Here is a 26375-nt window from a genome sequence, read left to right on the forward strand (position 1 = left end):
TCTCCAAATATGATCTTGCTTATCTTCACCACCCTTGAAACCAGACATGCACAAACCCAGACACATGCAAAAAGGACTCCAACTATGTCCTCTTTGTGCCACACAAACCCCAACCTAAAGACACTTGGTCCACAGGAAGGACTTGTATGCTAGTGTCAATCGCCAAACACACTGCCAAACAGATCAATAATTTGGAGTGGGTTTTTTGTTTCAGAAGTGGTTTTTAAAGTGTTCATTAAATGCCAAAACACTTCACACCTTGTTTGTCTTCAAGCCTGGCTACATGACACGTTTACCTTGCCCACAGTTATTGGTCACTATTAATCAGAAACAGCTCCTCTTCCTTTTCCCTCTCCTTCAGGAACTCCTGCTCTTAAGCAGTTTTGGTGCCATTTTCAGAGAGACAGTTCAAAAAACTAAGGACTAGAATTTATTTTTTTAAAGGTCTATTGCTATTTTGAAAGTTTATAAGCAGTCAGAAGTGACATCACTTTTCTAACATATGTTCTTAAGCATATCTATAAGTGGTGGGAATTTCAAAGCACATTCGGCATTAGTCTTTTTTCTTTTCCCACTGAATCAATGGGAAAGTCAAACTTCTATTGACCTTAATGGGAACTAAATTTGGCAAATACTTTAAAAGCCTCACTCAAAGTAAAGCAATTAAGAAGTTTGGTAAAACCAGCAGACCTGGGTTTCAGGATTAAAAGCAGCACGGGACTCTTCATGTTGTTCCTCTTTCCCCACCATCTGGGCTCCTCAGGCAGCGTGTGCCTCTGCGCAGCAAACAGACATGGTCAGGGGCTACAGAAGTCAGATTGCCTGCCTGAGCCCTCCTGCCTTCCAAAGGCTCTCTCACCTTCCTACACAGTATGAAAAAATAATAAGGCACTGTTTTGATAGAGACAAAATGGTTGTTCAAATACTTCTGCTAATTTCTCAAAGATGCATGATAATGTTTCACATATGGCTCTGTGCCTTTTAATAACAGAAATTGAACACACATTTCAAGACACAAGTTTTGTTGATATGCTGCTGATAGTCCAGAGTAACTGTTTGCCTTGTGGTTTTAATTATTCTAAAGACAGCCCAGGGATCATTTACCCAGAGCTAATGGGTTTACGGGCTCTGTAAGAAGCATGATAAGCCCACAGATGTGGCAGGGAATGGCATGGGGGTCAAAGCTACCTACCATGGGGGCCTGAACACTGGAGGATGAGGAGGTTGTAGGGAAGGGTTTATCCAGCAGCCTCCGGCCTCTTAATTATCACATGGCCGTTAGGATAGCTGTGTTCTGTGTAAACATCCCTGTTTTCTCTGGAGGGGACTCTGATCTGGAGAGCACAGTCCACAGCCTCGGGAGCCGCTTCCCGCCTTTGCAGCCGCACACCCAAGGCCAGGGCCGGCCTGCTGCTGTGGGGAGCAGGTCCTGAGGGGCGATGTCCCTCCTCCCGCCAAAAGCTATGGCATTCATGCCGGCCCGCTGGTGTGGGGAGCAGGCCCTGAGGGGCGATGTCCCTGATCCCGCCAAAAGCTCAGGCATCATCCCGGCCCGCTGGTGTGGAGGGCAGGCCGTGAGGGGCCATCTCCCTCATCCCGCCAAATGTCCTGGCATTCATGCCGGCCTGCCGATATGGAGAGCACACCGTGAGGGGGCATCTCCTTGATCCTGCTCAAAGCTCTGGCATTCATCCCGGCCCGTTGCTGTGCGGAGCAGGTCCTGAGGGCTCAGGTCCTGAGGGCTCAGGTCCCTGATCCCGCCCAAAGCCCTGGCATTCATCCCGGCCCGCTGCTGTGGAGAGCACGCCCTGAGGGGCCATCTCCGTCACCCTCCCAAAGCCCTGGCATTCATCCCGGCCCCCTGCTGAGGGAAGCACGTCCTGAGGGCTCAGCTCCCCGATCCCGCCCAAAGCCCTGGCATTCATGCCGGCAGCCACCCCGACCTGTGCCCGCCAGCCCCCACAGCGCCCAAGCACCTCAGGACACCACAGCCGCTCTGCTCCCCTCATGCAAATCCTGTCTTGCCGGCACCTCGCGCCAGTCCTGAGCCGGTGTGAGGCAGGATGGAAGCTGGGCAGCTAGAACAGCACAGGCTGCAGCTACTTACACCAGCTAAAATGACAACACTTTGGCTCCATAAAGAGCTTTCAGTTGCCATCAAGTCCTGCACCAGGAGCTAGGCACAGTGTTGTCACCCTCTTGGTCATCAGCTGCACAGATCACAGGGAACATACCTGGGTCTCTCCAGAGCCCAGAGGACAACCTCTGCCGTGGCTGTAACTTCCCAGCTGCAGTGCTTTCACCTGGATAGCAAGCTTGGAGGGCTTGAAACTGCACCAGGATGTTTTAGGCCCAACTCTCACTTAGCACTGATCTAGCACAAAGTCACGGGTGCTGTTCCTGGATCACATCAGAAAAAGGTGGGTAGGAATTTAACCTCTTCTATAAAAGACTGTGTTACTCAATATTAAGCACAATTTATTTTAGAATGCTACTTGTTAATTGTTCTAGATAATGAGTTGTATTTTAGGGGTTAAACATAATAAATTAATTGTATAAACCCTGGAAACATTTTGCAGGCAGAAGATTATTTTATATAGAATATGAAAAGTACAGGTACAGAATGGATGAAGCCCTAGCAGGTAGACACCAAGGGTATTTTAGGATTCAAAGTTAAAAACAGATTTAAAGTGCCTGAAAATGCAACAGGTCGATTCCCCTTGCACTGGGAAAAAGCAGGAGGTCAGCAGCTGCACAGACACCAACACAGACACCCTCTCCCAGGAGCAGAAGAGCAATCAGACTTGTGAGCTGCAAAGAAATCTTTGCAGTTCATGTGGACCTTAAGAAAGGGATCAGGCCTGCCACATTATAAGTTTCTCCTTCTTAGCGAGAGACCCTATCAATTTTGCAGAGGTTTTCAGCCCATTATCACATTACAGGTAGACAGTTGTCATAAAGCATTAGATCTAAGCAAGGCTGACAGCATAACTGCAGGCTAGCTCCAGGCTTGGCAGTCTGTGCAGCACCTGCAGGCACAGGACCAGAGTGTGCTCCATCAAGAGACAGGCTGGCGTAATCTGCTGTGAATCACTTTGAATTGCTGCCCTTAATTGACAGTGCACTCAAGACCTGGCCCACTATGTAGACAAAACTCTAAGTACTGGTACACACACAGTCTTGCCAGAAACCTGCTTGCCCTCAGATGAGCAATGGCTACAGACCCACCTTTTTCAGCTCTGTTTTGCTCTGCTCCTTCATTTTTGCAGACTCATCGGCACCACAGGAATAAGCAAGAACAATGTTTCTCCTAAAAATTGTCGGGGGTTTATGGAGGAAGAGGAGGGTGGGGATTGAGCAATCAGTGTGCTGCTGTCCTGGGGAAAAAGAGAGGGCACACACACTTCAGACAGGATCAGAAAGCCCTTGGAGAAGTGCACAACCAGTATTAAAGTGCTGTGGGACAAGACCGTTGGGGTGAGATAGCAACCCCTCTCTGGGGATATCAACATCCCAGTTCAGGTTTCTCAGCATCTTTTCTGATAAAGTACACAGGGGAAAACACATCCAGACAATACAGACAGCAGAGGACAGACGTCATAACTGTCACTCTTGCATTCCACCATGAGCCTAATCCTGCTCCCTCTAAGTCAGCAACCATTTGCTAGAGATTTAAATAGTCAGGTGCTGAAACTTCCGTGGCCAAATGAGGAGGATTCCTCTTTTATTACTGCTGTCTCTAATCACCTCCTAAACAAACTCTCACCTCCTTATGTCCCAGCCTAGGTTGTAAGCTGGACACTTCCTGTCGCTTCAAAATGTTTTGTCCTCGTTGATGTCAGAGTTTTAATGGACTTTTAGACCCAAATTTTTATTTGTGCTCTCCTGGAAGCATCAAAAAATCAAAACTGAAAGTGCTTAAATGCCTGTCTCCATACTGCCAATAGAGGATGTAGAAAAGCCAGAAAGCAAAGGGGATTCAGGCCTTAGAGGCCCCTTAAGAGTCTCAGTTTTTTAATTAAAGTTCCAAAAATGTTTGCTGAAAAGATTAGGTGGAAACACAGAGCATGTTGGGTGGGACATTCTGGTTGTTGAGCCAAGCCCCTTCTCTGCCACAGATGCAGTTGCTGGCGTCCTGGGGAGAAGCCAGCTGAAATAAAAGCCATAAAGAGATTGTGTGGCTGAAGTAGCAGTTTCCATGACCAGACAAACCCTTCTCCTTATTCTTTCAAAGTCTGCAGGGCCCAGACTACAGTACCTGACCAGACTGGCAGCAGCTTGCTCAGAGCCACATGATATACCCAGAGCTGCCTGCTGCATCCTACACAGGCTCTGCCTCCCTCAGCATCCACAGGGATCCCTCAGCATCCACTCCCATCTCCTTGGCATTTGTTTAACCCCACATGTTCATTTCAAGGGCCAATTTGTATGAGGGACCACCAGCAACAAACGTCAGATCTGGTTTAGGACTTGGTTTGAAGGCATTTAGATAGAAGAATAATCGCACAGGGATGTGGTTTACTCTGGAGAAATAAAGGCTGTGTTTAAATGTCTGAAATTCCTGGTGACTCTAATAATTGTAACCTCTGCCTCAATAAAATGCACGAATAATGTTATTGAAACATTTCCAATCAAAAGGTATTATTTTTGGTTTAAAACAGATGCAGTAGTCAGTATTTAAAAGAAAGACGTCTGGGCGGGCTTACCTCTTTCAGGGGGGAGAGAAAACTGCTGGAACGCTGGTTTAGTCTCTCTTTCTCTGTTTTTATAGCCTTCTTACTACAACATTATAACCTTCATACAGTTCCTCTGTTGCTTTTTCTTACCAACCAGAAAGTAGCTCTACAATCATTCACTGAAGGAGATTTTTACATTAAGGTGTTTCAGAGCTTGACCTGGCAAGACATCACATCCCTGGAGAAGCACTGTCTGCAGTAGTTGAGCATCCACAGTACCACACAACCCAGTGGGCACCAGCAGTGCTCCAAGCCTTGTTATTGTGCCAGTCTAGCAGGCACCAAACAAATTCAGGAACTTGAGAGGCCCTTGCCAATTCTGACTTGGCAGATCACAGGGCTACATAACAGTGGCCTGTAGGATTAAAATTTTATTTTCAGTGGCATCTTGACACTTTAAGACACCTACAAGGTGTCTTAAAAAAAACAACTACAAGGAAGTCTCAGAAGGTATGAGCTGGTGAAGTGCCCACCTACAGCTTTAAGTGCTTAAGTATCAAGTGCCTGTCTTTCTTCTGAAAAGAGACCTCAGGATCCACAGCACTCTTGGAATTTTGCCTTGAGCTCTCTGTTGACCTGCATTGCTCACATGAACAAAGTCAGATGCATCTCACAGAAGCTGGCAGAAATGGGGCCAGTGTTTCACGATTCACATGCCTATAGGATTAGTTATAATTAGTGTCTTCAAGTCAGACAATAACCGTGTCATGCTATTGCACTCCATGGATGCAGTATCAGCACATATGGAAGGCATTTATTACTATAAATATTCGGGCACTTGATAGTTATCCAAAAACATAAAATCAGGTTAATCATTCTACCCTACAATCCCTGGCAAGAGATTTGAACTCAGGTTTTTCTGGCTCAGCCTAAAGTTTCACATATATGATCACTTCTGCCAGCTGGCAGCAGTAAAATCTTAGGCTGAAGTCGTTCTCCAGGAGCCAAATCTATCTGCACAGTAACGTTACAGAGCTTAGCTTTTTGCATGCCATACACTACCTAAAGATATCTTGCTGTTGCACAGAACTATGAAAGTTTATGTAGGCCAGAGAGAAGAATTACTTTTCTTTTCAGAGTTAATCATTAACATCTCTCAGGGAAATAAACGGAGGTTATTGTCTTATTTCCAAAGGTTGCCCTGGGGTGAATGAAATACAAAATAATTTGCCACATAATACAAGGGGAGCTATACTGTCCCCATATCCATACATGTAAAATTGCTACCAAAAATAGATGAAGAATAGCTAAAATGGAAGATGAAATTTCTGCAAAATGTATAGCTACCCGTCAGAGGAAAGGCATGGGAGAATAACAAACTTCCCTTTTAAAAAGCCACTCGGCAACAGGAGCATCAGTGGTTATTTGACTTCCAGTAACATCACATGCCATCCTTGGACTCATCAAGTCTCCCACAAATGCAATAAAATTCAATGGCCATTTTACAGTCTATTAGGTGTCATAAAAGCTGCAAGACCCACGTATTCCTCTCTGGTCCTGCTCTTCAAGGAAAGCTGCTGGGGTTTCAGTGCACTCAGCTCCATGATTTGTGAAGTTACAGCAAATACAGGCCCACCCTCAGCTCCTGGACCTGCCTCAGCCCACCTGCAGCATCACCCATGTGTATAAAATAAAGTCACTTCTCAGATACCAAATATTCAGAGACCTGGCCATGGCTTGGGAGCCCAGTCCCAACACCACAGAACACACACGTCTGGAGCCAGGACAGTGACTTTCACAGGACACAGAGTCAGAGCCAAAAAAAAAAAAAAGCACTGAAGGATCAATGCCAGCCCAGCATGGAGGCACCCCTGCAGGGAGCTTCTTGAAGTGGGAAGCAGGCACAGAACCAGCAGGACCCACACACAGCTAAAGCCTCCAGCAGGAGCCAAGCTGGCTCTTTGCAGACGCTCTGTGACACATCTGTGTCCCATCCTTCAGTGCATCCCAGAGTGGATGTACTACCTAGGTTATTGCATCAGCCATCAGCTTATGGACAGCTGACAGGAACCAGAAAAGATGGTGTAATCTTATTGCAGATGATCACAAAAAGAGAACAGCAACTGACAGCTGGACATGGTGATGTTGGTGTCTCTCTGGGATGGGCTTTCCCCCCAGTCACAGAGAGCTGCTCAAGTGGTTGCCTGGAAAACATTTTTGTTTTTTAATGAGTGGTGTCAACCTGACATCTCTGAAGAACAAAACTTTCCTGTATCACCACAACCAACAAGGTGCCAAGTAGATAAACACTCTCCCTTGGAGCCGCACACAAAAAGGCTGAACACATGGAACACATACAGTGTTTTTGCACTGCATAACATAGGACTTCGTGTTCTCTCCCTTCACTGGGAAACCTCAAGTAACTCAAATAACCTTCCTAAAGAGGTTCAAGTTTCTCTTTTCCAACCTTCATCTATTTTACAGCTTAGAGACTCACCCCCACCATCTCATATGCATGCTCAGAAGGCATCCAGGCTCGTCCTCTTTATCCTGTTTGCTTCCAGGATGAACATGCCAGCATTCTCATCTTCTGTGGCCATTCCTGCTCCTCCACCAGAATGCTGCAGGTAGCCCAGCTTCCCCTATTTGCCATGGCAGGTCAGCAGATACCCACAGGCTGCAGAGCTCCCAGGAGACCACCTCTCTCTCTTGCCTTGCCTCACACTCTCTTCTGAGCCCTTCACCACCTGCGAAGTAAAAAAGAGCTGTCTCAAGCCCTGGCAGCAAGGCAGTGGGCTGAGCTAGCCAAGCCTCCTCACAAACACACCTTGAGGCAATTAAGTGAGTGGCCCCATCCCACATACCCACCTGGGTCGGGTCCAAGAGCTGGGTGAAGCCCTCCTGGGCTGAGCTGCTTCTCTAAAACACCTCCATCTCACAGTTCAAGCAATGTGCCTCTCCTCTTGCTGTTCTTTGCGCCAGGGGATGAAATAGCCAGGGCACTACACTGCAAATTCTGTAGCTCAGCTGGGAAGGCTGGATCACCAGCTGGATATTGCATTGGTGCATGTGTTCATTTACATGGCCATACATGCAGTATATACTGCATTTTACCACATACATGCATTTGCAGGACAATACATTATTTTTATCCGTAGAGCCTTAACTAACATTGATCATGCATCATAAAAAAAGAAACAATTTGCAGAGGGTAAATGCCTGTTAATCATAAGCTAAAGGGGAAAGAAAAAATTTTAAGTGATATATAAAGGGAGGAAGTGACTCAGTGGGTGGGAGGGAGGGGACGAGCATTCCAGACAGATGGGACATGAATAACTTTTCCATCTCCCTCTCCCTCTTCTCTCCCAAGTCTTGCAGGAACTGCTGTGTTGAAATAGTCAGTCATTAACTATTTGATGAGGTTTTAAAATCTGAACTGAATTCTCTGGATGTAACCAGCTATTATTACAGGGTCTGTATCACAGCAATGCAAGTGTTGGAGCCCTTTGGCAAGCCATAGCGGTGAGGGCAGGACGGAGCACTGTGGAGGAAAAGCCACTAAATGGCATCAGCTGTGTAGCTCTGCACAGCCCTGGAAATGCTGAAGGAATCAGAGCAGTGGTGGTTAGTGAGTTTGCAGACCTACTGTGACTGAGCAACAGGGCATCCATCCACACAGCTGGCAAAAGTGCTGATCCACCGGCACTGCTCATCCCGCAGGAGAGCCGGGCCCTGGGCATGCTGGGTGAAGGTCACCCGGGAGGGAACTACTGTGCTCCTCCCAAAACCCTCTGGCCTTTGCTGTCCCCCTGCAGGGCCATCCCCCTGCAGGGCAGTCTCTGGGGAAGAGTCTGCCACCGTTTTGGAGGGCTGGGGTACAGCAAAAATGCCCTTTTGGTGCCAGCTCAAGAGCAGGATTCAGACTGTGGGGAACATCTCCTGCTCAGTCCACCTTATGCTACTCAAACAGGCTCTGAGAAAACCTGAATGAAGCATTTCCCTTCATGGATGCCAAAGGCTAATTGACCAGCACGAGACCTGCTGAACTTGGTGGAACCAGGGTGGATATAATCACTCAAGAGAGCCAATAACCAATTAGCTGAATGGCTTCAGCAGTTTTGAGGTCTGCTTTTTATTCAAGAGCAAATCAAAGATCAATTTCCTAATAAGCTTTGTAATATCTGCTATTCCTTCTCATTATTATTATTATTAGCATTGCAGCAGTGTTTTGTGCATATAATGAAAGAGTAAGATGAGTTGGAATGGCCTCAGTGGTAGGAAAGGACATAGTCTCAAGCCAAAAAAACAGATGTGTATCCACACACATATATATAAACCAGGAATTCTGTACAAGCCCTTCATAGCACAGGCCAGGTCATGAGGGGATTCTGACAGCAAAGTAAGAGTCTACCCCTGCTGATAACTTTTATCAGGTTTTGCACAAGGAAAAAGAAAAAAAACTTGATTAGAGTAATCAAATATTGCAGTGTCGTGGTTTAGCCTGGCCGTCCGAGCACTGCCACGTTGTCCTGTGAGCTCGGTCAGTCACTGCCAGCAGGCAAGAAGCAGTGGGAGCCAGTTGGTAATTGCATGGCAGCCCAGAGTCCAGCTGCTCCTGGCCCTGTCGTGGTGACAAAGCACAGCAGGCAGGGCACAAGCACACACTGCCTTCTGCCACAAGCCTCTGACAGGGGGCTGGGGCAGGTAATACTTTCCTGTGCCTCCATCACATCCTCCAGAGCCCCAAGAGATGTGCTCCTCAAATCCCAGCATTGCATTGCCTTGCAGTTCCCCTATGTGTTTTGCTTTTGGAATTGCAGGTTCCAGCTCTCTCTGCAGCTACACCACCAGCTCAAATCATGTTCCTTTTGTCAGAAAGTCTCCAGCACTCCTTGCAGTCTTCTCTCTTGCAGCAAGGCAAGAAACAGCAGCCCAGTGTACAAATTCCTCCCCACCTCCCACTCCCTCCTTTTCTCCTCCAGTGAAATCAGGGACTCTTGGAGATCATGATCTCACCTATGCAGATACAAACAGCATCATCTACGTTTTTCAGCATCTCCAACATATTCCATTGTGTGTTATCAGGCAGCCTTCTGGAGAGAGTGCATGTTTTCCTTTTGGATGCGTGGCTTTGCATGGCCCTGGGAAAGTCCCCTCCACAACAGCAGAGCAAGACTGCTTTCTTTTCTCTTGTGTGCATTTTAGCTGAGAGTGTTTTACTAGACTGCACAAGAAGAAAAACATTGCGAAATAAGTCTCTGAAGGAGAAACTGAGAACTCAGAGGAAGGGGATGATGCTGAAGCTCTTTTTTAGAGGAGCTTTAGCTGGATAATTGTCCAAGATACACTGGCTTGTTGACTTTCTCACAGCAAAAGGCACAGGGCTGTTTAATTGATTTTAGCCTGTAACTAAACATATACTTCTTTCAATATAATGAACAACAATGCTACAATACTGCTCTCCTAATGTAAATTGATCCATTACAGATGAGTGTTTAGATCAATGTGTGATGTCCTGATTGGAAATAAAACTGTTTGCTCAAGATCACTATAAAGACAATGGGCACTGATAGATGATATTTATGTGACAAGGAATAGCTCTTAAAAAGGAGATTGCCAAGACCATGCCCATCAATTATGAAACCAGCATTCACCCGGCTGCCATGCAAGTATTTTTAAAGACAAGAAGAAAGCAGAAAAGATCCCAATTACTTCTCTCAGCCCCACAGTCCTGCTCACTCTCCAGCATGGAAACTCCTTAGCTCCAGGCTCACTGGTGTGGGAGCCACTACCGTCTGGGCAGGGCACCCAGCGCCCGTGGTCATGTAGGGCTGAGTGATGCTGTTCATCTGCCTGCATTATACTGGGGCTCATTTCCTCCCAGAGCTGCTGGCTTCCACTGGGGAATTGTGCCATGGTCTGTGTCCTGTATGCTCATAGCCCGTGTTTTGTCATCTCCCTGCGTTTAGAGGGAAGCTAATGGCTCCAGCTACCTTCCCAGTCCATTGTGATCAATCCATGTGCCTCTCTCGCTGGTAGCTACTTGCTGTGGTCTTTCATTACCTCTCTTGCATGGAGCACTTCTGGTTTTTCCCTTGTGTACTGAGGGGGTTGCTGGAATATGGGCTTGCTTGGACCGTGTCCCAGCCATTCATTTCAGGGGCAGCTGCAAGCACTTCTCTTTCTCCTGGGGCTGAGCATCTCCTTCGAAGGGCTCTGTCAGTGCTCGTCAGGGCTCTTGGTGGGATGAGGCTGTGCCTACTCCACCCCCGGGGCCCGGCAGCCTCCTGCCCACGGGCAGCACCACAGCAGCTCGGTGCTGGGCTCGCCCCAGCCGAAAGCAGCCGAGGAGCAGCGCTGGGAGCAGCAGCCGTGCCTGTCACTGCGGATCCAGGCAGCCACAGATGGCCGTGCTGGGACAAGGCTGGGGACACAGGGACTCCCAGCTCGCAGGGGATGCAGTTGCTGTCTATGAATATATTGGGTGGTGGGTGGCCAGAGGTCAGGAAGGGACGCTGGGTGGGGGGAATTAAATGAAAGGACAATGTTGACACAGAACAAATGATGCTAAATGGCTTGTGAAAATAGATCCATTAAGGGAATGATATTCTGCAACAGCCTTTAAACACAAATAGGGGAGGCAAATGGCCTTTAAATACAAACAGAGGAGACTTGGTCGGTTTGAGAAACCAAAGGCTGAACCCTGTGGTGAAGAACTGCATTCGCTGGTCATGTCCTGCTCCACATGCCTTGCAAGAGTCTCCTGAATGTCAATGAGACCAATATACTGAATTTTTTCCTCTTGAGGGCTAACACTTTCCAAACACTTCTCTGGTCATCTCTGACCATAAATAGCTGAGACTGATGAGTGTAGTATGTACTTCATCATATGGTAAACAGGGACCAAGGCTGTACAAGCAGGGAACAGTCTGTTAAGGCATGAAAAAGTGATCTCTGTCCTCTCAAAGCCCAGTCCTACTGACCCTGTCAAACTTGGGCCATAGATAGGTCACCTCTTATATGTATTTGTAAGGAAGGAGTTAGGGAACATCATGGTGGTTGTTGCTACTCAGGCACCATGGCTGATGCTCAGGCTACTCAATTATTTCATCCCAGGAGCAGATGTCCTGAGGCTGTGACAGAGGAGCTCAGTTGTTCTCAGCATCATTCCAGCTCATGCAAGCTTCCATGGTGTCCTTCCACTTTTTCCCACTGCCATCCTTGTAAAGAAAAGCACAGCATCAAAGTAGGACAGCGGAGCTGCAGTCTCCCCACATCTGTGGACTAAATGGCTCAGCTGACTTTTGGGTGTCTGAGGAAGATCAGCATCACCTCCAGCACTATCATGCTACCTCGATAGCTCTGCAGTGCACAGAGAAGTGTGATAGGAAAGGGGTGAGCACTACAATAGAAAATAGCTTTTCTGTGAGTGGTTATCCTCTGGGGCAATGACAGCATTTAACTTTGTACTTCACAGTCCTATTGTGGCATGAAGCATGTCCATTTGAACATGAGATACACAGATCTGCAGCACGTGGGCTAAGAAACAGGCAGGCACAGGGCTGCTGACAACACCTCAAATAAGGCTCAGACTGGTGTTGCCTTCTGGAAGGGTCCCACACAGGGGACATTATCGTTCTGTCTCAGAAGGGTTGTGGTCCATGCATGTGCGCTCAGTTTGTGTTTGGCTGGCTCTTCCCAACCTGAAGGAAGTCAGGTCCTCAGAAAGCCCCAGGCTGAAAGTTGTGCCCAGAGTCACTCAGCAAGGAGACAATGCCTGGTGCCACATTTAGTCTGGTAACAGGAGCAGTGAACACCACCTGCATTTCTGCTCTTGCAAATTAAAACTGTTAAGATTGCTCATAAAAATAAAGTCTCTTTTCTGAGAACATTTCATTGGAGATCTTCACCCCATGCCAAGGAATAACATTTCTCATGGCTATGAGATGAAAAGCTGCAATTATCTAGCATTTATGCAGAATAGAACTATGGATACCTTAACAGTGACAGATACTACCTGTGAGCATTCTAGGCTCACTAGCAGCAAACAGCCTTTTCTTTACAAAGCTTCTCTTTCTGTCATTATCTCGATGGACTCTCAAAAGGAGTACAAGGGGGAATTCTGTCACTAGCCAAAGCAAATTTTTCCTTGAAACAGCTTCAGCTGAACAATAAGGCCTCAATTCAGGAAAATTCATTTGATCAGGACAGCTACTTCTGAGGGAAAAAAATATCCCTCATTACCTGGAACTTTCACCCAGAAGAGAAAAGCCTCACAAAAGACAAAACCAGGAATCGAAAGCCAAATTCCCTTTAGAATATGGTACACATTTAGTAGGGAGGGAAACCACCATTCAAACAAGCTACTGAGGGCAACAGTGATTTTCCAGCTCCTGAGGTCTTCAAATCAAGACCAGATCCCTTCTGAAGGGTAAATTACACCACTCCTCTTAGGAGGAACCAGCTGTAGCTCCTGAAACTGTACCACAGGACAGAGGGGATGACTCTTGCCTTGAGCAAGTGCTGCCTTGCAGACAGAGCCAGCAGTTGCAGGGCTGGAGTGTGGTGTGCCTGGTGTGTGTCCCTGACCCTGGCAGAGGGAAGCAGCTCAGGAGAGCTTTCCACACAGCCAGACCTGCCAGGGAGCAGCAGCCACAGCTCACCAGCTCAGCAGGTGAGCCTCACTTTGCCTCCCATCACCTTCATTCCTCCTGGCTCTAGTGAGCCACACCTGCCAGTCAAGCAGGACCAGCATTCACCCACCAACAACCAAAAATTTTGGAAGGAGGGGAAAGCCTGCAGAAATCTGCACTTGAATTGCTGCTGTTCTCATAATGTCTTTGCCTGAGGTAGGGCTGACTCACCCAGAGCATGCTCTGCAGTTGGCAAGCTCCCCACTGCCTGCACCACCACCAAGAAGTGAGCACACAGGTTTGCTGCCATCCCAGACACATGGGGCTTTCGCACTCCTGCACTGTCTGTATGTGAGCAAAAAAGGGGCCTTGGCAGGGATGCCAGAATCACCTCTTTCCATCCTTGCCTCTGTGAACTTTTCCAAAGGTTTCAAGGGTGGCCTGCATTTGATCTTCCCTGTTGGCTTTGTCACATTGCCTGCTCCCCAAGTCTCAGGCTGCCAGTGTCTCTCCCCTGGATGACTTGGCTTGTGTTATTTTGTGTTAAAACCGGTATGTTTTTTTAATGGCTATAAATAAGTTAAAACTGCATCTTTAATTAATCATTGCACTTTATATTGTAAGTGGAGATTTTTTGTAATGATTCGTTTATGATTTTAAGATGCCATTTGCTCACTGTTAGATGTATTCAGCTTTTATCCCTCCATATTTAACGGGTTCAGGATAGAAACAAAATTTCATCAATGAAGGATTTTAATCCATTTAGTCTACAGCAAATAATTGATTACTACATAAGTGGAGAGAGATTGAGTGGATACTTTTATCTAAGCAACAATGAACTTGAGACACTAGTCAGTATGTTCATAATCTTAAAACATTTTAAACTAGTCAACATGTTTATTTTTCATTGACACAGGTTTGAAATTGGAAATACATATGTCTGGATGACTAAAACATGAACAACAAATAGGAGCAGCAGCATGTATAGAGAAGTAGAAGCATTAATAGAAATATTTCTGCTATAGCAGCTATTAAATGATTTTTTTTTTTACGGTTTGGAAGAAGAACCCATATGTTTATAGGATTTTTTCCCCCACAATTAAAATATGTGTGTATCAGTGTGTCTTTCTCTAAATATTATTTAGCTACACACACAGAGCTCATGTATAAAATTCTCTACCAGTGAAGTGAGAGCTGCTTCTCCTTTTGTTTCTTGTCCTATTGGCAGGCAGAAAGGACACCCCAGCCACACAGCGCAGCACCTTCGCAGCACCTGCAGGTGCAGTTTGAAGGGCAGATCATGCCCTGTGTCACCTCCCATGCCCTGAAGGCCAGCGGAGCTCCAACCTTGGGCCATCTACCAGGAAAAGAGTGCCAGAGTTCAGAGCAGAGGCAGCACCAGAGCCAGGCACCAGATCTGCCCGTGCCAGCAGACTGTTCCCGCAGGAAGGGCACAGGTAGCCCAGGATGCCTCAGAGGTGAGTGCAGGGAGAGCTGTTGTGCACCCCAGCACAGCACTCCATGAAATGCTGCTGGGCACAGCTTCCAGGTGCCAAGACATTTCCTGAGCACACAGAAAGATGCTTGGTTTTATTTGCTCTTAGATTAAATACAAGTGGCATGCAGGTGGCTGGGTGCCCAAAGATGTGGTTAGTCCTTCACCTCCCTCCTGGTTTTTTTTCTTTTCTCAAGAGAGCACATAGATATTTTATAAGGGATATAAATAAGCCACAAAAAAGGGACAAACTATTGCATTGGAACTACAGAAAAAATAATAAATGCTTTTAAAAATTGTTCTACCTCAATTCTTAGACAACTCAAGGCTGATATGCAGTATATGATTTGTCTGCTAGGATCGAATCCAGGCACTTACCACTTTGTTAGCTTAAGAATTTTGAGCAATTTTTTCCATTTATCTGTATTCTCCCCAAAAACATTTCACACATTTCTCAGATACATCAATCCTTCCGGCATTCCTCTACGCACTCAGTAGGATGCCCTGCTATAAATATAATAAAGCCTTTTATTATGTCCATTAACCATGGACATGTGTGCTCCAAAAGTTTCCTGACACGCAGTCATTTGTGGCTTTTTAATTATAAACAGAAAAAATCTACCAGCAAAAGAAGACAGCAGACTGGAAGTGGATCTTTATGTCTGTGTTTTGAGTATATTCTCTGATGGCTGAAGGCACCCACTCCCTCCTCTTGATCCCACCAGAAACACTCTGTGCATGCACATGCGTGTGCACAGAAAGCCAGGAACACCACAGGTTCATCCTGGCTGATACAGATTTGTCAGCTGTGCCAACTCCAGGGGATTTCTGCAGGTTTTCAAGACCCAGTAACACAGATCAAACCTTTTTTCCAAAGGCAAATATGCCCCCTCCATCTTGGAGACCTTGTTCCACTTGAACTCAGGAGAAAAGAAAAAAGGCCCAGTAAATTACTTGACAAATTAAGTCATATTTATTGAATGCGTTTTATTTCAACAACCAAAAAATTCTAACAGCCTAACAATGCACATAAGTTAAAAATTAATTATCACTTAGTGATAACGAAGATAAAGTTGATTTACATGGAAAAATGAACATTTACAATATGTTAATCCTTATTCACATTGTTGATACCGCAATAAAACACAATTTGTTTTTTTTATTTTTTATTTCACAAAAAAGGCGGAAAATTGTGCTTTGTTAAGAGGCACTACAAGAAAAGTTTCTTTCTCCAAATAGATATTATATGATGGATATTGAATAAATAGACATATATGCATTGTAATTCGCAAAGTTCTGGCAAGACCACAGGCTAAAATGCCCACAGATTCACTTAGAACCACTGCAAAATTGGCAGTGAAATTAAAAATAAAAAGGCAAGACTCAGCATTGAAAAAATACCTAATAAAATTTTTGGTTGAAGTGTAAAAGATACCAAATGTTGATGCCATCATCAGATGAACAACTTACATAGCTTGGCAAAATTCAGTTTCCTTTCGAATGTATGGAGTGATTTCAGCTACAGGATAAGAAGACAGTTTTGAAAGCGTAGCTCTGAGAGAAACATAAAGCAGCAACCATCGAAATTCTGATTAAAGCTGCAGCATACTACAGAACTAAAGGATGAAGAGCAAAAGGGGCATTAAGTAAGCAACCCACCATAATTTTGCAAAGGTATATGAAATTTATGCAGAGATACTCATGTTTCAAACATTAGCTCTGAAAAAATCTCATAAAAACTCCAGAGGTTACTGAGCAGCTAGAATTAGCTTGTATTGCAACGTCTTCTCCCTGTATATTGTCTGTTCTGAGTAAATATCTACACATAGAGGTTTGTTTTTCGTTTTTAACTCCTACCTTTTATACCTTTCAAATATATAAATAGTATTAACAGTTATATTACATTGCCTGGTGTAGTAAACAGAAAGTAACTTTCAAAGTGATATTGCATGAGGTCTTTGTCAAGATTACATGAAAAGCCCACGTGAAAAAAGGAAGAAAAAAGCCAGAAGCCTTGTTGGTACCGCTATGGCTGCAGTTTACAGGCGTCTGAAACCAATCCAGCTGCAAGGTGAGGTCTTTGTCTCGGAACTCATTGCACGGAAGTGAAAAGTAAATGCTACTTGGCGTCTCTCTCGACACGGTGCCTCAGAGCGGGTGGATGCTATGGCAGATTGCAGCTTTAGTGCTCAGGCCACTGACGAGTCAGTCGGGATTGGCTCTGCTTTATGGAACGGAGTTGCTACCTGGCTGCTGCAGCCCCTTCGCCCGGGGCATGGGTGCAGGGCCTGGCTGGGAGTGCAGCGCTCAGCCCTGCAGGGACCTGCGGCTGAAAACACTTCATTGCACTGGCACAGAACGCGGGACACGAGGGAGCCCAGCTACAACAGAAACACGGGGAGGCTGGCGAGGAGGGCGAGCGGCAAGTCAGCAATGCAAACCCTCGGTCTGTCGGCAATTTACCTGGACAGGATTCTTGGGACTGTGGCATTTTGTGTCGCAATGTAACTTTACACGTGTGTGTGTGTGTGTGTGTGTGTGTGTGTGTGTGTGTGTGTGTGTGTGTGTTTCACTTCAGTATAAACAAAAAGCAACAACAAGAAGGAAGCTTATAAATTTTAACATCTGAAACAGAGAACAGGTAAATAAAATCCATGGTAAAATGTAGTTGATAGTATGAATTCCATACATCAAATCTCAACATATTTATCTTTTTCCTCTTTCTGCAAAGACCTCGTAAATGGACAAGTCTTCTATGCACTGAATTTCAGTTTTAGTCACTCTGAATCCCATGAAAACTCATCTGTTCACTACGGAAAGGACTATCTGGAGAGTGGAACATGCTGCATCCTTTTAAGTGTGCATTGTGTTCAAAGTACTTTTAACTTACTAGTTTTCTTTTTAAGGTGCCCTGATTTGTTTTTTCATTTTCTCTCTTTTTTTTTCCTCTTTTCTTTTTTTGGCAGTGTTGATTTACGTCTTTAAATACCTCAAAAATTACCCATCAAGTTGCCAGATAGGAAGCCATATAATAATGAAAAAAAAAAATCAGGGATAAACATAGAAAATAAATAGGAATTCAAAAATAGTCACCACACCCTGAGAGCAGGCGGCAGTTTATCAAAAAGCCAAAGCAACTCATTGTGAAGTGGTTTTAATACATAAACAAGTCTCATCTTTAAAGAACTCATTTCACAGTCTATACTTTCAGGTTGTAAAGTTCCGTCCCATGCAATTTAATATATATATATATATTTTATGTAAATATATATATACACACACAAAGTTGTAAATTTTCCATCACTGATTTCATAGGACTTTTTCTTCCCATTTACTTGCTATCTGTCCCTTTCATAAGTGCAAGATTGATGAAGGCATAATCCTATGTGACTACAACGATTGCTTCAGTCAAATGTAGGAAGTGTAACACTCGAGTGTCTGTGTCAAGGCGATGTCTGATCGGGCAATGCTGAATTCATTCAGTTTGCACACGGATCATGCGCAATGGAAACAAACAAACAAAAAGTAAAACGAGGAAAAAAAATCAAAAATAAAACCAGAAAATCCTTGGATCGATGTATTGCTTTCTGCGCTCCTATCTCACATTATCTCTGGTCGATGTCTGCTGGAGCCGCCTTGCTTTTGTCAGGATTCTCCTCCTCAGCCTCTACTTTGTACATTTCCTCAGAGCCTTCCTCACTGTCGTTCTCCTCCGACTCTGTCAGCAGCTCCTCATCCTTGTACTCTGCCACGTCAACCACTGTTCCCAAGTGCTCTTTTAGCTTCCCGTGGTGCTTTACGTGGTAACGTTGGTTCTGGAAGAATTTGATGATGGTGTGTTTGGGGAGATCCAGCTGAGCAGACAGGGTGTGGATGGCTTCCTGATCAGGGTAGAGACCCACGTCGTGAATAAAGCTTTGAAGGATACCTAGAGCTTCCAAGGAGATCTTAGTACGGGATCTTGGCTTTTTGGCACAACTGTCCTCAGCAGGTGGAGGAGGAGCCTCTTCTCTAGGTGGGGAATTCTCCTTGGCAGGCTGGGACTGCTGTCTGTGCAGCACCTATAAGATCAAACAGACACACACTTCACATGCTGACCCCCTTGGTGCTTGCCATAAGGGCACTTGTGCAGGTCTGTACACAGGACCTACTTTGTTTTGTTGAAGAAAAGTACAATTAATACACATTGTCTACTACCTTTCTCACCTGTGAGACTGCTACACCAGTAACTACAGACCAAAAGGAGAAAGTGATATAAAAGGCAAATTATATAAAATAAGTGTAAAACCACAAAATAAATAAGAAATACAAAATGTAAGTAATAAAAAGAAATATGAAATAGCCAAAATAAAAATTAAGTCTAAAGGTATTAGTCTTGTGGCCAATTCTTCCATCTCAGAAAAGTCATTCTCCTGCTTTGCTCCTCTTCTCCCCATCCTTGTTTCCTCTCATATTTTCAGGCTAGACACACTGACCATCTCTTCAAGATGCCAAGTACTGCAAAGGCCTAGACACACATGGCATTGTCAGGTGCCACTTTATGAATATATGATTTTGCATTAGAATCCATCACAGCTACTTTATGGAAGAAAAAAAACAAACAACAGAAGTGCAGAGATTTGTTAAGATTTCCTTTCTCTCAAGAGAGACACCATTGTTAATTCAGTAAAACTTCACATAGGTGGCTTTAATGTGTCTCCTGAACAGACTTCTCTGTATTACATCTGTAGTAATTTCACTAGTTGAGGAGTTCTGAGTTCAAATAATTATAGCCCTCCATTCTGAGAAACCCTCTGGGCAAACACACTTTGCAGTCTTGTAACAGATTTTCACCCACAGTATCTCCTTTTCGGCAAGTTTAAAGCAAGCATATGTAGCTCTTAATCTTCCTAACAGCCACTTAAAATGACTAAGAAAGGGCCTCGTGCAGCCCTTATTCCAGGGGAAAAAATACCTGCTCTGAATTGTTCGAAACACAGAGGAGCTCCATATGCTTTCTTTAAAACCAAATCTATACAAGAGAGATTAACGGAAAAAATCCCCTACAGGATTGAGGGCTGGATTTGCCCAGAGGTTTCTTCAGATGCAGGGAAATAATTATTAGAGCTCGACACTCAGAGCTAACAAAATCAATATGGATAACTATTTTCTTCCACAAGTAAGAGGGAATTCTGGCTCTTTAACCAAGAAGATAATGTCTTTGTTGCAAACTGTAACATCCAGAAAATCAACCCTACATTAAAGTTCTCTAAAGGGAAAAAAAAAAGGATAAATAATGGAAATGTGCTGGGAACTTGCACTGAATTTTACACACATCCCAAGTCCCCAGTAAAATGCTACACTAGTCAAGTTATTACCGCAAGAGGGAAGTCCACTGTGGAATATCAGCCTGTTATGCAAATAACTAAAAAGGCTCTGTGCCGAAGAGCCCTTTACTCATTTCCTTCATCAAACGTTCCTGCCATAACAATTTGTAACATCGGCGATCTCCAGTCACAGCTTTTGAGAAGCAGACTGCAGTCCCCAGGCACTGCCTACCACAGCGTGGCCGAGGAGCTGAGCCTGCCGGGGATGCTGTGACAGTGGCCGAGCCACAGCCTGGCCAGGGCACTGCTCCCCTGCGGGGCCGCAGCTCCTCGGGCACGGAGACAGGAGCCGGCACCGCATCCCGGTGCCTCGGTGAGCGGCGGTGTGAGCGAGGGCAGCGCAGGGACACGGCTGCACATCCTGCCCGCTGTCCCCGGGGCACAGCCATGCCGGGACAGTGGCAGAAACACCCCGGAAAGGAGCAGCTCACACAGACAGCCAAGAGCAGGTGCCAGCTCAGAACTTGCCACGCTGCGGGCAAAAGCCGCTGCTGGGCAGAAACACTGCAAACTTGTTTCGGTGCCAATATGTACATTTTCCTCCCAAGCATGTAAATAGTGAGGGTGCCATAGAAATGGCTAACCAAGGAGCAGGAGAAAAGGGGGAGCTCAAATGGAAATGACAGATACTCTGGTTTATGTTTTATTACATCTCTTGTAATAAAAGAGCATAATGTTCCAATGAATGGAATCGCTCAGCTGCTCTTTGAGGATTTCTTTTTTGTCCATGGATTGCTTTCAAAGAGAAGGGCTGACGTTTCCAAATAGAGGGATACAGATGAGGGTGGGATCCATACCTACGTCAGCAGGGAGCACTGAAAGCAGCAGAGCCAGCCAGGATCACTGACTCGAGCCAGGGACCAAGCCCCATAAATTTGTCACACAGACCCTACCTAATCTCCCCTGTTGTGGCTTCTGGTCCTGTCCCCTGACAAAGTAAGGCCCAGAGCAGCCAAAATCAAAAGGATTTAACACCACAAATAAACTGCCAGGGAACTTACAGGCAGCGTCACGCAAAAAGCCGCAAGTAGCATTGCTAATCAGAAGCTGGATAGTAGCAGTGAACAGAGATAGAAACACATCCAGAAAGGGTGCGAATTACTCAGTTCATTCTTGTTGGAGTTGGAAGGGGGCTTTTTTCCCTTTTCAGTTGACAAATAGCATGAGAAATGATCCAGCCTGAAAAATGTTACAAGACTTCCAATCAAATATAATGATGAAAAAAATCCAACAATATGGGATCAGCAGCAGTAAAATGTTTAATTTGAAGGAGATGAAGAGATGCCTACAGCATCTATAAAGCAATCAACCAAAGAGAGGACTGAGAGCAGGAGGGAAAGAATAATTTCAATTAACCCTTCCTTTTCCAGAGTGACCTCTCCACCTTCTTCAGAAGAAAAAATGCAAAACCTGAGGTTTATCGGTGCAAAATACTAGGAAAAGGTTGTATTTTATTTCACCTCCTGTTGTCCTAAGTAATGAAAAAACTAAACCTGCTCTTATAACAGATAAATCTCATCATTTTACTATCTTCAGGGGGTTTCCTATGGATTGCCAGTGGCATTAACAAAGGATTTCAGCCACACTATATTGTTCAGCAAAAGAACTTTAGCCATATACGGAGAGATGGATATATGCACAGAATATCCTTCAGATCTGGGCTCTGGTCAGTTTTGCAATTGCTTCTGACAGTATGGGCTATTTAGCACAAAAGAACACTCTTTTTTATGCAAACCAGATCAACTGCTGGGCACATGGTACAATATGAAATCCAAATTACCTTTATGTTAAATACTTGCTTTAAACTTGATTGACAAGCGTGCTGGTCAATTTGAGTGATTGGCTTACTTCATGTCTGGCTCTGCATGCCACAGCCTCACAGAGGAAATGGGCCATTTTTGGAGTACCAGATTTTCAGATCTTGTCATTATTAGGGTCATTATTAGGCTCCTACATCTGCAGGTGAAATTTCCAGCAGCTTCATGCACTGCTGTGCACACCCTGCCATATCACTTTGGGGTTTGGGTCAGTGCTGCTCTGCCTCTGCACTGCCAAGGAGGAAACATCACTGTTCTTCCATGTGCACAGAGTGCAGCACATTCTCCTGTGCAGGTGAACCCTCAGTGGTGGCTGCAGCTACCACAAAGCACCATGTATATGATGAGCTTCTGAGGTAAGGGAAAACAACAACAGCCACACTCAGCTTTCCTTTTCCCAGCAAAGCTGGTGCTGGGCTCAGAAGGGCACAGGTGCCCCATGCCTCCCTTCCCCAGTCCCTTTGCCATCCCCCATGCGCTTCCCCACTGCTCCCCAGCCACAGGTGGGGCAGCCTCCTTCTCCTCCACAGCCAGCACCATCTGGAGCTGACTTCCCTTCCCCTTCCTGACTTCTCATCTACTTTCAAATCAAATGTAAAGATACAGATTTCATTCCATGCCCAGAAGACTTATTCTTTCCATTCCTTCAAGAGATTTGATTTTTAACCTCTATAGGCATGGCTGCCTTTCAGGATTTGAGAACAGAGCATCTTTGGAAGATGCTGCTTCATGAAGGTTCATTCATGTACACTTTCTCCTCATAGGCAAACTCATCTTTTTGAAACACATTTTCCAGCTCTGATAGAAAACTTGCAAGAAAATCACTGTGATGGAAGTTGACTTTAAATGATAAAGTGACTGGTCTTAGATCGCACTGTACTGAAATATGATTTGAAGGCCACAATGAAAACCAGCTGGAAGCCATGTGTAAAATATAATAGTACATGCCTACAGGGGAGGAAGTGAGATATTGAATGATTAAATTTAGGAGAGTATATAATGTAGTGTATTATTACAGGAGTGATCAGGATTATTTGTAATAAGCTAAAGGTTTGTGGTCTATCTAAAATCCAAAGCCAAGAATTATCAGGGGAAAGGGATTGTTGCCCTGTTTAACACATATCCACTCCCCACGTCTCCGGGTGCTCCCACAGGAGAAACCTGACTTTGGCATTCCCACAGAAAAGAGAGGTGAGCAAACCCAAACTGATGATGAACGTCACTTAATTGCAGTCTGTGCCTGCAGTGTATTTAATTTTGGCTGGATTCACTATGCCGCTGATGTTTGTTTCCATTTCCACCCACTTTCTAGCTAGAACTAGACAAGTGACATTGGTGAGTGGGTAAGGGAGCCAAGCAGGATGCTTGAGCAGGGAACACACACACACACACCCGGGCACCACCAGCAGTGAGGCACCAGCTGGCAACACTGGCTCTGTGACACATCACCTGCCATTGCCTGGACAGCCATCGCAGCACACTAGAATCAGGAACTGCATTTCTATAGGAAAACCCCAAGCTCTTTTGTTTCCTAGTGTGGTTCTGCCCTTCCCTTTGCAGGGAGGATCAGTCATGTGAGCTCTGTTCCACTGGGATTTGCTGAGGTGATGAGGTGCCCCTCGCTAAGAGAAGCACCAAAAAAGTTACATTCTTGAAACGCTCTGCATTTGCAACAGAGACTGCCCTTGTTGAACAGACACAGCCTTGCTCTGTGCACAGACAGCGTGAGCACTGACAGGTACCTTGATGGCATGTGTTGGTCAATATCAATTTTCATAACCCAAACCCACAAGGAGCAAAGTTGAATGGATTAGCCTCCTCTACACTAGAGGAGGTTTAAATTGGATGTTAGAAAATATTTCTTCACTGAAAGGTCTGTAAAGCATTGGAATGGGCTACCCAGGGAAGTGGTGGAGTCAGCATCCCTAGAGGTATCTAAAATATGTGTGTATGTGGCACTTAGAGACATGGTTTAATGGTGGACTTGGCATTGGTGGGTTAATGGTTGGACTCAATGATCTTACAGCTATTTTCCAAACTAACCAATTCTATTCATATATTCTCAGTGGTGGGAAGGGATCTTACCTTTCAGCTTTTCTTCACATTTACATTGTTCTCATAGCCAGCCATAACACTGTATCACATCAAGGACTTCTGCGCCAAACACAGCAAGATTTTAGCCTGCTTAAGGACCCCAAAAAAAAAACCTGAGAGAACAGATACATTCTACAAAATGTAGGTCCAGAACCTACGTTTGGTACACCTAACACCAGTCATCTGTTACTGCCCTTACAAGTGTTCACGGCTCATCAGCAGGAGCTGCCGCCAGTTTGACTCCATGTAAAAACAATTCACCACACACCTCCTGTCAGCAAGCCATTGGAAAAGCTCCTTCCCAATAGCCAGCTGAAGTCAAAGGCAGGGTGGAGGACAGGCCTAAACAACATGTTTAGCTGCATTTTACTGATCAACACCTCACCTCTGTAAGCTGAGAGCCCCCAGGTAGTGCCCAGCTATCCTGGTAAGAGTTTACCGAAGAGACAAACTCCCTCTTTTTGCAACAAAATCTTATCTCAAGAAGGAGGTACTGTCCTTCTTAGCAGAGTTTACAGGAATAATCTGCAAGAGATTATCTATTCAAATAAACAGCCTTACACTCCCTAGCCCTGGTCTCTCTTCCCATATAGAAATGTGCAAGAGAAGAGAGGCAGCAGCTGCCATAACCAGGCTTGCACCCTGACAGCCTCCCAGGCCGGGGCTTGCATTAATTACACACAATCACTGTACCAAGACTCTTTACAGGATTCTAGGAATGTCTGTACAAGAAACTGTAGCAGAAGTTACAATTTGCACCTGTGTTCATTTCTTTCCTATTAAAAATGTGGTTCTTAGACTACTCTTTTTTCTTCCCTTGCAAAAATACATTCATTTGTGTAAACACTGCAGCACTAGTTCAGCACCAAAGGAAGTATTTTCTTTGGGCTCGTTCTCAATGTGATTTCACACCTTGACACCATAAAGCTGTGTTAAAGACTGTGGTTTAGTTTCCTTGCTTTTCTTGGATCATACAGTATCCTAAGGTCAAAACTCAGGGAAATCCAAAACTGTTATTAAAAAAGAAAAAGTATCTATGAAGTGATGACAAATTGCAGACTACAGGTGTTAGATTACATTTTGACTCCAGGCAGGTTTAATATACTTTAGTTTCCTTTTACAATTGCCCTTAGCAGGTACTGTTATCGGTAAGGGATTTAAAAAAATATATGGTACTCAATAAAAGAAGACCGTGTCAAAAGAAATCAATATGAGCGTGCAAAATGGTAGGAAGTCTGACATGGATAAATATGTTCACTTTCATCTAACTTCAGTCTGAGCTTCTTTTAATTTTGTAGCTCAAATGCTGGCCACACATCCTGCATTTTCCAATGCAGCTTAGCAATTGCTTCACAAGAGTAAACACCTTTATTAGAGATAATTGTAATACTTGTCTGTGATATGATGTACCCCATCTCATGAAAGCCAGACCAAACCAGCCAACCAGAACTGGTGGCTACAACACCTCGTAAGCCAGCAGCCCTGGGTCCCATTCATTTTGTCTGCAAAGACAAAGCAGTCACACAGTAAAAAAATCCCCCAAATATTCAGGCCTTTCCTATCAACCCTTAATCTGCTCCTGACCACCACTGGAGCCACAATATCAGATCAGACAAACCCTGTGTCCTAAATCTACCAGCTCTGAGGTACAAGTCACGCTCTGAGCTATACAAAAAGGGACTCAGAGAGAACTCTTGAGGAGAGAAATGAGTTCCACAGGGAGCCCGAAGTCAAAGGCAAGTTTGGTTTCCAGGCTGGAATGAAAGCTAGTTGAAGTGATTCATTTCATCTCTGGAGCACACTCGCCACATGCTTCCCTTTGCTTTATGGCGGTTGCCTTGCTCAAGGGCAGGAAATAGGCTGTGATTTGAAAGCATGGCAAGACACTGAACACCCAGCCTCTGAAACAGCAGCCCTGTCCTACAATTCTTCAGGACCAAATTGTCAAAAATGGTCCAAAAGGTGACAAAAAAGACAACATGAATTAAAAAAAACAAACCAAAAACCAAACCACAACGAAACTTTCAGTTGTACATTGCTTTTGGCATCCCACACAAAGTGATAAGCATAAGCAAAACACAATTAATCCTGACTTGAAGGCAGGGGGAAGGTGTCTCTCCCCCTCCCCAGCACACACTGCTCCCATTAATGCTAACAGGAGCTTACCATGCATCAAAGAGCAAAACCACCACAAAACATTTTAAAGTGCTATCATCACTGGAGATAAAATATAAATTACAGCCTGATTACACTGTGCTGCTTAGAGGCCACATGTGCAGCATAGCTCACAGTGA

The 26375-nt window shown here is 44.9% G+C and overlaps 1 protein-coding gene and 1 long non-coding RNA gene across 8 annotated transcripts in view; both read right to left on the bottom strand.

Annotated features, from left to right (window-relative positions):
* The window catches only part of LOC146434507 (uncharacterized), a 247945-nt gene extending 240502 nt beyond the window's left edge, over nt 1-7443 (bottom strand). Inside the window, exons 1-3 of the long non-coding RNA XR_014853417.1 lie at nt 7347-7443; nt 2235-2400; nt 691-863 (exon numbers count right to left, since the gene is read on the bottom strand). This is a non-coding gene — a long non-coding RNA (uncharacterized LOC146434507). The remainder of the gene's footprint in view (nt 1-690; nt 864-2234; nt 2401-7346) is intronic.
* An 8311-nt stretch (nt 7444-15754) lies between these two features.
* Nucleotides 15755-26375, bottom strand: part of SATB2 (SATB homeobox 2) — a 226980-nt gene continuing 216359 nt past the window's right edge. For all 7 annotated transcript variants that reach the window (XM_085066112.1, XM_085066111.1, XM_085066113.1 and 4 more), the window contains one exon: nt 15755-18865. In XM_085066112.1, the coding sequence (XP_084922238.1) occupies nt 18410-18865 (456 nt within the window). In that variant the 3' untranslated portion in view covers nt 15755-18409. The remainder of the gene's footprint in view (nt 18866-26375) is intronic.

This window comes from Lichenostomus cassidix, chromosome 7 (genome assembly GCF_008360975.1).
Source record: "Lichenostomus cassidix isolate B80296 chromosome 7, HeHo_3.0, whole genome shotgun sequence".
Taxonomy (NCBI): domain Eukaryota; kingdom Metazoa; phylum Chordata; class Aves; order Passeriformes; family Meliphagidae; genus Lichenostomus; species Lichenostomus cassidix.